Source organism: Haliotis asinina, chromosome 2, assembly GCF_037392515.1.
Source record: "Haliotis asinina isolate JCU_RB_2024 chromosome 2, JCU_Hal_asi_v2, whole genome shotgun sequence".
In the NCBI taxonomy this organism is placed as follows: Eukaryota; Metazoa; Mollusca; class Gastropoda; order Lepetellida; family Haliotidae; genus Haliotis; species Haliotis asinina.
In genome coordinates, this window is record NC_090281.1 from 37,946,253 (window position 1) to 37,957,833 (window position 11,581).

General features: G+C 41.2%; 1 protein-coding gene across 1 annotated transcript; it reads left to right on the forward strand.

Moving 5' to 3' along the window:
- The first annotated feature begins 8,258 nt into the window (after positions 1 to 8,258).
- On the forward strand, positions 8,259 to 10,864 carry LOC137273694 (uncharacterized). The gene is made up of 3 exons (XM_067806492.1): positions 8,259 to 8,327; positions 8,923 to 9,058; positions 9,874 to 10,864. The coding sequence occupies exons 1-3, from the start codon at positions 8,274 to 8,276 to the stop codon at positions 10,791 to 10,793; spliced, it is 1,110 nt and encodes a 369-aa protein (XP_067662593.1). The 5' UTR covers positions 8,259 to 8,273; the 3' UTR covers positions 10,794 to 10,864.
- Positions 10,865 to 11,581: the final 717 nt, after the last annotated feature.

Consider the following 11,581-nt stretch of genomic DNA (forward strand, 5'->3'; position numbering starts at 1 on the left):
TTAAATCTGGGATGCAGCAAATTGACGCTTACCGCAGAAGTCATTTTCAGCGACAGACCCTACCGGACACTCAGCCATGGCCATCACATTGACCACCGAACCTGGAGTGTAGACGATGTTGTTGGGTGTAGCTTGGAACATGTCACGTCTAGTCTGAAGCTCGGCTCCTCAAGTTTCCAGTATCTCTATTGCATTGATGACATGAAGTCCAACAGAAACTAGAAAAAACAACAATACTAATAAACACTAAAATACACAATGGATATACAAATATTTATTTTATCATGATACACAAAACATCGTTTTCACACAGAGAAACAGCTTACCCGTAATAGTTCTCAAGTAGCCATCAAGGTCAAGATCACCTTCCGGCAAATCAACTTTGGCAGAAGGTTCAGGATTTACAGAAGTGCAGTCTGGGACATCGACCGTGGAATTGCAATCAAAATCAGAGCCACACGGCAGCGAATTGATGTTCTGTTCAACTTGCTGTTTCAGGCCACTGGCTTTTGATGAGGAAAGGCACCCCTCCCTGGTATAGCTGACGTCAGCAACCAAGGTCAAGGACGAAGGAGACGTTACGTCTGGTAAGAAATGCATCAATTGTAGACACAACTGTTCCTCTGAATGATGTGAGCATATTCTAGTTCATCGCTAAACAATGCCATACTATATAAGATATGTTATGTTAAAGGTTTGGCCTCGGTGAGGTTGCAAAACCGAAAGAAGTGAAATAGGCATGGCGTCGTCTCTAGGGTCATGGTTAGCTGTGAAACTTTTGGCAAGAGTGAATATTTGATTTTTGAAATATTTAAATACATGTTAACAGTTTGAGTTCGGTCATGCAGAAGCGTAGACAAAAACAGCCATGCCATCTGAGCGTACTTTATCACATTGTAATCAGCCTAAACTCATTGATGATACTTTGGACCCACCGAAGATCCTTGTACCAGCTGATCCTCAGCAACACATGCTTGTCGGAAGCGAGTCTGACCACACGATCCCGATAGTCCAATTCTTACACGGACCTTCACGGGTTTAGTATATAGTTAAAATTGCCAACCATCAATCGTCTAAAATGCGGGTGAATGGACAGAATATTAATGATTTGCGGCAGACATGAGTGGGTAAAATAAAAACAATGATCTCCCCTCAGAACAAACCCCCCGGTAGTAAGCAGTAAGCACATTCATTTTGCACAGATGAAGTTAAGGCTTGTACGAACATGTACAGGAGACTAAATTAGATAGATAAAGTTAACGTAACAACTGACACTTACGCTATGGAGTTGCCCTTTCCGTCAACAGCCAAGGGGATTGTCCACGTGACTGTTGTGCTGGTCAGACCATGGTCAGCAACGATAGGGGTCACGGGAGGTTCACTATGACGTTATTTTGTCAAAACAGGTGAGATATGTACAGGTACGTAAGAAAATGTATCTGATATAAACATATATCTAAGACCTGATTGACATGGAAAGACATCTGTTTCAAGGGCGGTATTCAAAACGAACATTGAGCAGGAAGTACAGAGCGTTTCACGTGAGAATAAAATCTAGTACCTAAGATACTTAGTATACAATTCGCGCGACATCAGACGAGATTCATGTGAAAAGGTAAGAAATTCATCTACTATATTTGTAAGAGATTTCTACGATAATAAATATTGTTCCATATGTTCATCTATTTCATACAACGCTTGCGGTCGGTAGACAGTAGTGTTGTATACTGAAGACATCCCACAGCAAAATCAGACTGAGCCAGGAATGGACCCCAAAATAAAGAAAATACTAGCGTGCCCTGGGATCTCTGAAGATCAGAAATACAGTCAGTATCATACACAATAATATTCCAGCAATATCACGACGGGGGGACACTGGAAATTGGCTTCACATATTGTGCCCATGCGGGGCTAAAAACGTGTGTCTTCAGCGTGACGCGCGAACGCTTTCATCATGAAGCTGTCCCACCACCCCTCCAACGGTGTGTCTAAACATAAAATATACTGCGAGAGACATAATGAGAGAAGTTAAAGAAACAACAGCGAATATGTTCAGGTCTGGTTCATAACAGAAGGTACATACTACGCTGCTTAATAACGACGCACGGTGAGCGTACGGTACATACCACTCTCGCCTCCACCTCTGCTGCGCTCACGACAGAAAAAGTAACAAGCTGCAGCTCCGATTAATAGAGATAAAAAACGTTTCTCTCGCTGAAGGCCTGAAAAAAATAGTATGCAATAGCAATGCATACGGTTTTTCAGAGCAAATATATAATACATGTATACACCTTATGAGAAAACATTAGAAGACCCGAAATGATTTATATTGTTCCAACAATATGATGTGGAATATACTGTACAGAATGTTCCACAGTCCAGTGTTACTCAGATATATGCTCGATATTAACTTCAAGGACTTCTGAGCCTTTATAGCCTTGATATAGCTGGAATATTGCTGACTGCGGCGTGAAACTAAACTCTCTCACACACTCTGAGCCAAATGAGTATACACAGTCAGATCAGATATGTAAACCTACAAAGGCCACGTTAAACGTAGTCGTTTGTATTCGGTCTCTTATATTCCTATTGCAAGTATCACGCAACCATACCGTCATGACAAACTGTTGTGTTGCGGTTATCTCCCCTTAGTTTGGAGCTGGAATGTTTGGGGAAACGAACTAAGTCATTTTCCGCCGGTACCATCTGCCCGTCAACCGGTATGACACAGCGTTCAATGACGTCGCTCCTCCCCTCCACAACACATGTCGAGTATCGATACAGTTGGTCTTCAGTAATCTGATAAATGACAGAAACACAATGCTCTCAGCCGTTTTAGTATTGTTTAAGGGACTGAAATCTAAACGTTGTGACGTGTCACATAAGGATGCTCAGATCAAATAGTCGTTAAAGCGTTCCTTCGTCACGGCGAGGTGACGGGTTCGATTCCCTATCTGAGTACAATGTGTGAAGCCCATTCCTGCTGTTCACATCCTGAGGATCGACAACGCTTATATCACCTTTTCCTTTCTATGCTAATTTAATGGGATCTGAAATGAATCAAAAGCCCGTGTCCATGTGTCAAACGAAAGGAAACAGATTCATTTACTTCTAAAATACCACAAACCTTTTGACAAATAACCAACAAGACTTACTATGTTTGAGATGTCGGAGACGCGACTGACGTTGACGAGAGGTGCGAGGACAAGGAGAAGCGAACCCAACAGCAAACCTGGCCATGCTGGCTTCACCATCTTGTTCTAGAAATTAACTCTTTCTGTTTGTACAGAGAAACATATTTTGTTACACAGACACACATGAAGACGCACTGACAAATGGGTGGGCAGATATACATACAGGTTAACGGGCGGGTATGTGCATCAATACACAGACAAACGAGTATGTACCTACATTAAGACACACACACACACAGACACACACACACACACACAGACACATACATTTGGGTACATATGCGAAGACAGACAAAAACGCGTGGATACAAACGTGAAGACACACACTTTATATAAAAAATATGGGTAGGTACGTGAATATACACAATTTATATCAACACATATGGGTAGGTACGTGAATATACACAATTTATATCAACACATATGGGTAGGTACGTGAATATACACAATTTATATCAACACATATGGGTAGGTACGTGAATATACAGAATTTATATCAAAACACATGGGTAGGTACGTGAATATACACAATTTATATCAACACATATGGGTAGGTACGTGAATATACAGAATTTATATCAAAACACATGGGTAGGTACGTGAATATACACAATTTATATCAACACATATGGGTAGGTACGTGAATATACAGAATTTATATCAAAACATATGGGTAGGTACGTGAAGATACACAGACAAATGGATTGGTGAGCAGGTGAAGGTTGGTAGACAGATCGTAATCATGAAGCCAACCTACATGCATGTTGATGTCTTGCTTCTGACAAATACCAGCAGAGCCTCTCATGCTTTATACGTGTACAGTTCGGCTCTTAACGACTCTTAGCCAATCAAATCAACTATATAATTGATCCAGACCTATATATCCAATATACCAGGAAGAAATCTGCAATGATGTTGATATCACAAAGCAGGTAATGTATCTCACAGTGTGTCGAAAAGAAAAGCCTCGATGAAAGCTAAATCAAAGAGATCCTCCAGAAATTTCTTCCTTGTTTCCAGGGTTAGCTATGAGTGACACCCACCAGAAGAGATATTGAATGAGATATCACTGACGCACAGGCATTGGCGGACTCTGCAGGGGAATCCCATCGAATCCCTTGTTTTGATTTCAGCATGGGCGTGACATTACATATCTATTTCATGTTTACTTTTTTTGTCAATAACCTGAATTACGTTCAAATACGATGCAGTATGTGTCACTATGCTCTTTCATAATTTGCAACTTAATAACAAGAGTTGGAGCAAAGGTAAGTATACTAGTCCATGGATCAAACTGTACTTCCCACGGGCTAGATATGTCGATAGTGCCGTATATTAGCAAACTTAAGTTAGGTTACATTTTGGTGAAGTTGATGCGTATAGACTCACTTGCACTCATTGTGAAACCTGACTTTACAGGAAACCAGTCTTGTCCACCGACATTTTGATAAAACTATACATTCGTTGAATTGAGTTATAGTATTATCATGCAGGCACAATATACTTACTCTCATGGACCTGCCTATGGACAAAATAGTTTAAATATTAACTTATCAAAAACTAAGTTTCTTTCCATTTTCTCCTACTCAGTATATATCCTTTCAAATATCATTTTCAATTCATAAAATACTTGCTCACAAATAGAGCGTGCTTCGTTTTTGGTACCTTTTTAACACAAGTTCTTCAAGTATATATACGTCCATCATCTGTGTACATACATGGGACATTTCATCTGTATGGTATATTCACAAAATATCAATGATCTGCTTTACGTACCTTGGCTCTCTGAACTGAGTCCTCTTGCTCTCACCGCTATCAAGTGTCATCATTGCAAATGTTTCTCTTTACTTTCCGGCTCGGGGACCTGCTTGACACATGTCATCGTATACTAACTGCCTAGATTGATGCTCATGATGTCAATCACTGGAGTACCGTGCCCATTATTTACAGACCGTACAGAAGGAATAATGCAGCGCTTTGCTCACAACAAACATATTGCATATGCTAATTTACTATTTAATTCTAAGGGGGTTGGTTGTATCCTGAGGGGTATGGTTTGATGCTGAAGGGAGAGCGTTTTCATCCCAGGATAACTTCACTCTGGAGTGTGTCAGTTCTGTGATAAGTCATCTGGGGTGTTTGTATCCTAGGATAGCTTAGCTTATGCTGCAAGTGGAACGCAACGGAGTGCAATGTCTCGTGAGAGCTATGTGACGACAGGGTATTTGCTTGGCAGGTCTTTGCCAGAAAACCTTCACTGAATGATGGTGATCACGTGATCTGCACAGAAATCATCTCCGGCTTACTCTATATGTCGTGACATCCATAAGTTATTTGATAAATTGCGTAGTCGAAGTGCTTACGAAAACAAGGCCTTCATCGGCGAGATCACCTGTTAACTTAAATCACTTCCTTGTGTATAATCATACAATGTATTCCAGACAAAGACAAATTCAAGGGCACTGTGGTCCCTTAGTGCCTGGAATATAGTTCCTGCAATAGTACCGCATTATAGGACATGAGAAACATCAGATGTTGGTGTCTCTTGGCTTATTTGAGAACAAGGATGGGTGAAGAAGCACGCAGATATCACTTGGTGATCACTCTGTAAATGTATGCATGGTTGTTTGCATTGCATCATATACCACACTGTAACTGTAATCTACATAAAAACAATTTATTTCATAAAACTTCATATATTGGACACAAGGTCTGAACCAATTCCAACCCACCAGCTGCAGAATGAGTGAGTGAGTGAATGAGTGAGTGAGTGAGCATGATTTTACGCTGTTTAGCTATATTCCAGCAATATCACAGCCGAGATCTTTATGAATGAATTTTATACATTGTAGGACATTTCATACATTGGGGTCTGCTACCCCAATACCCCATCGCACCTGCGGGTGAGTTAATGATTGAGTGAATGAGCGGCAAGTTCATGGTGGAGCATTTTAGAGAAGTGTTTGACTTTACCCACCAGTTTATAGCTTTTTATCATTCGTTAAGATATCAATCATATGCCTACGTGTTTACCAGGCCATGCTGGTCATTGCAATCCGTGCAGTCAGATCGATGAATACGCTTTCATATAAATAAAACCTGTATTTTGGGAATGGAGTTAAAAGGTTATTTCATCTGGGTTACATCAGTCAAAGGCCATTCAAAAAGTTTTTATAAGGTGTCACGATAGACATGTGGTGGACACAACGAGTCTGCTGCATCAATGGCAAAACTGATATACAATTCCCAATTTTCACTGAACCATATTGTTTTGTAATGCGAACTGACTTGACACTACCTGTGTTTGTGACGAGCGCCATCGGTAAGTTCACCTTTCTGCTAAATGAGTTGACAATATGCTGTTGCTTCGTGCACTCTTGCTTGTGATAGACATTACCGGATTTCTTATGATTATGGGAATGTCTTGCTTCTATAAAAATCTGATGCTCGTGCCCTTGAAAGTACATTGAGTTACAGACATTTGTCCCAGCAGTTACACAATGATACTGACCAGGGACGGATACTGGGGGTGAGTGTGTGCTTGTAACGACGTCGACACGAACGTTTTGCACTGACTCGTGTTCGGTAGGTGGAATATCTGTGTGTTCTACGCGGTTATATCAGAGATAGTAGTGTTTCAGGGCGATCTTACAGCAACTCGCGACATCGACCAATTCCTCCTCCCACTTTTTAACCGCCAGAGGGAGCTGTTTCAACACCACAACGCTCGTCCTCACAAAGCTAGTGTAATGGTGTCTATCTCACCAAAGCAAACGTCTATACCCTTCCCTGACTTTCAAAATCGCCTGATCTGAACCTGATCGTGCACGATGAAACGAACTTGATCGACATGTCGGTTGGTCGATGCTCATGATAATGATCATCACAACCGTGAACAACAGCGGCATTCAATCACAATAAGATAAGTACGCCTTTTGGTTCCAGCACAATCACACACAGAATCTTTTTCAAGTACGTAATGTCCTTCAAGCCCAATCATGAAAATATAAACACACAGTTTCATTTTAAACACTCTCATAAACAACAAATATCACTCACTCACTCACTCACTCTAAGCATCCGTGTTTTTGAAAAGGCAAGCATGTATACAGACCTTATACGCAAGCATAATCAAGCTATACACAGACACTATTATTGACACTAAGCACCATTCAAAAACCGCCATACACAGACACTGTTATTAACACTAAGAACAATTCAAACAAGGTCATGTAAAAAACAATCACAATCACCCAGTGTCACTCAAACACAATCATACACAGACACGCATGCAAACAGGCAGGCGTGTGAACGTTCAAGCACACAGTTAAGCACTCAATGGTGGACCACACTCAGACTTCGAAAACTACTGCTTAAAATTAATCAAAGATGTTAAATGTTAAATAAAAAATTCTTGCTGGACATGCTGACAGCCTCAATACAAATGCCTGCACTATCAATTATCATTTGCTTGATTTCATCTCTGAATGCCTAAACTATCGACATCCGGTGAACTAGTAATAGCAATGATTCAGAGGAAATCAAAACTGCTGTAAGCAGGCCGTGTCAGACCGGCGCGTGAACGTTCAAGCATAGCTACATCCAGAGCACTTCATACACATAATTATGCTTAATCAACGAGGCCCGTGAAGGTCCAGGGGTAGAATAGGCCTTCAGCATCCCATGCAGGCGACTCTGGCTGTCGTAAGGCGACTAAAGGGATCGGGTGGTCAGGCTCGCTGACTTGGTTGACACATTTCATCGCTTCCCAACTGCACAGATCGATGCTCATGTTGTTCATCACAGGATTGTCTGGTCCAGACTCGATTATTTACAGACCGCTGCCACGTAGCTGGAATATAGCAGCGTAAAACTAAACTCACTCACTCACTTATTCAGCGATGCTAATTGATCAATAAAAATATCCCTTGCTGGATATGCTGACACTTCCTACACATATGACTGCACTATCAAATGTCAGATACTTGATTTCATTTCTGAATGCATAAATTATCGACATCCGGTGAACTAGGTCTAACGGGGAACCTTTAAAAGTTCAGAGCGAATCATTATATCAACATGGCGGTTGTGGGCCTCGGTGCGGCGCTAAAGTTGCTCCTTGTGCTGCAGACGGTGAGAAATGCATGTCGAGATGTTAAGCAACTGTTAGGATATATATTTGATATCACTTTCATGTTTTTCATCGGGATTACATTTGATCTAAACTGATGTAGGATAATATTGATAGTATACGATGTCCAGATCGGAATGATGCACAAAATTTACTCACCACTCAAGTTACAGAGATGGACAAGCCGATCCGAATAGACCTTTGTTTGTGAAAGTCAGGATCGTTCTTGATGCCTGTTGTAGTGGGTATTATACGCTTTATGTTATCCTAAAGTTTAAGTGTGGCGAATAATTGCACGGGTTAAAACAAAACCTTCCTAATGCATACGCTCAAATTAAGATTACTGTATACATGTTTTAGTCTGAATTCCATTCAAACTTTGTAAAGATGATTCGTCATTTAATGGACATTTGGCTACCGCGGTTAAAGAGTGGTTATCATGGAAGGCCGTGTTCGATTCTTCACATGTATATTTTGGAAGGTGCACATGGTGTTTGTCGTCGTATGATTGACGAAATATTTCCCAAATCCGAGTAGAACGAGAATGAAGTGAAGTTTGATATTAAGCGGATTAAAACTAGAAATGTTATTCCCTAGGTGTCTGTCTGTAGAGGTGTGCCTGTAGTGACCTATGTCCACTTGTCCGTTGAAGGGGACATGAGGAACATTACAGTGACGTACGAAGCGGAAAAACAACCTGTTGTGCTGTGGAAGGTCGACGACTTTATCAGCCGTAAGTACCAGGTCTTAAAAATGATAATATGTAGATACTGATACGGCTTTGTTTACAAGTTGCAGGGGTCGCTCGAAATCTAAAGGACCCAAATTCGAGTTCTCTAGGGTAGAGTTCTCTAGCGTATGTCTTGATTCTACGATACTGCTGAAAATTCGATAAAGTGGCAAACTCTCCCACTAATTCTCCCGTGTATATGCAGTCAGTAATCAGGGTCTGTGAGTTTGTTTACTCGTCACGGCTGAGGCCCGAGTTGGTACAATATGTGAAGCCCATTTCTAGTTGTCTCCTCCGTGAAATTGCTGGAGTATTGCTAAGGAACATATCCCTTCTCACTAAAGGTGTAACGATGCAATGTGGCCTGATATGGTAATTATCAAGACAAGATGGGTGAGATATGATACATATAGCAATAAAATATTGCATTGTCGTATCGTTAGACCTATACTAATCCATTTTAGGCTGGTGGGAAAGCCCATTGGGGGAGGAGTTTGCTCGTCTCCCGTCTCTCCGTAGATCAGGGTTCGATTTCCTGACATGTGTACAATATGTGAAGACCATTTCTGATATTCTGAAGACCCGACCTGATATTGTTGGAATATTGCTAAAGTGGCGTAAAACTAAATTACTAAAGTAAACTAAATTCACTCACAGACCACATATACTCATAATGCTATCTGTTTCTGACTAATCCGGGTTGCGACTGAACTGGTTCAATTTCTGTCTCCAAATTATGTAATCAATGCACTTCAAGATGAGAAAAGACCAGCCATTTTGGTATGAATGTAATTCCGATTACATCTCATGATTTTCAGATTTAGATAACACAACCCATACCTTTTCCGGATCGGAAGGGGCTGCAACTCTTCACATGTACATAGATCCACGACGTTCAGACCGCCAACGACAAATACTGACTTGTATCTATGGAGACGACTACGAAATCAACTTGTTCTTCCAGAAGGGAGACATTCGAACCAGCCGCTTCGAGCGAAACACTATCAACCCATTGGTGTTCCGTTCTCTGCCAGATGGTCTCGTGAACTTTGACGAAAATGAACGCGTTAACTTCAGTCTGTCGTTGGAATCTGAGGACCTTGGATCGTTTGAGATGGATTTCACAGTGGGGATACTAAGTTCTTTTGATTACAGACCGCTCCCTCCATTAGAAACTCGCATATATTCCATTCCATATTTGGAACATCACTGGTTTCGTAGAAGGAATTCTTTCATTTTACCACCTCTAAACATCACCAATACGTCGACGGTAGAGCGAACCGTGGCATCTATTGACACGACGTTCCCTTATACCGAGGGGGAGGTCAAATTTGCGGTCGGGTTAGGTGTTAACTCTGCGTACAGCCTTCTTGATACGATCATTATCAGGCGTTGGGTGTATGTGAAGAATCGTGGACACGACGCCCCCTTTCGGAACAGCATCAATTTTGTTGACGACCCTCAAAGAAGACACAACAATGAAGTAATTCATACGAGATGGCCGTACACCCAGGTTGACGCCATGGGTTATCCGAAACCTGTTCTGAAGTTATTCCGAGACTGTCGTGAGATTACAGAACCGGAAGTTGAAACGTTCACAATCGGAACTAGCTTTCGCAGTCGAAAGATCTTCCGGTTTAAGAACGTTACTGAAGCCTTACAGGGAGCGTACTATGTTAGCGCGTCGAGTGGAGACACCGAAATCTCGAAGATGTACTACATCGACGTCCTGGGATAATGGTCCTATGTGCCTTGTTGATCTGTAAGCGTCCTATTTGCAGTGAAGTTCAATAAATGATTGCCGTAGCATTCATTTTGCTCGAGTGTCAATTACAGATTTATATCGTGGCATGTCAGTACTTCATAAGATAACACAGTAGTTGATATATAACACAATACAGCGCGAATTACACGCACGCACGCATGTACACACAAAACAAAAACAACAAAACAATTTCCATTCCTGAAAACAAGGGCTCACAAGTACCTACCATTCTTGAACTGACCTCACGGATATTCATTGTAGGTAATCATCATGATCATTTGAACTTGGACAAAGAAAAGTGTTGCTAATTATTGCTGTAAGCTCTAGTAGCATGTTGGAAATATAGCGCAAAAAATGAATCCTGTTTTGTACTCTTGTTGACCTGGACCGTGCTGAACAGGGTCAGTCACGAACATTTTGGTTTGTTTGTACCTGTTACATTGTGCTCTAATCACTCCCGCAAACATCGAGCGCCGTCAATTTGTAGCATATTAATAGACTGTAGACCTAACTGCAAATTCATATTCTCCACATTCCAGGTTTTCAAGCAAACAATGAATAGCATCAGGTTAATTACAGTTTTCGGATGAGAACCAAGAGGAACGACAAAGAGTCCTTGAGTATTGGAGATTTGTCGAACCAAGATATAAAAATGGCACCCAGGTACTAGACGAGGCCATGAAATGTATTTTGGCATCAGGCTTTACATACATATACGTTTTGGAACTGTTTGTTGGTCTAGAGTACCTCGTGTAGATAGG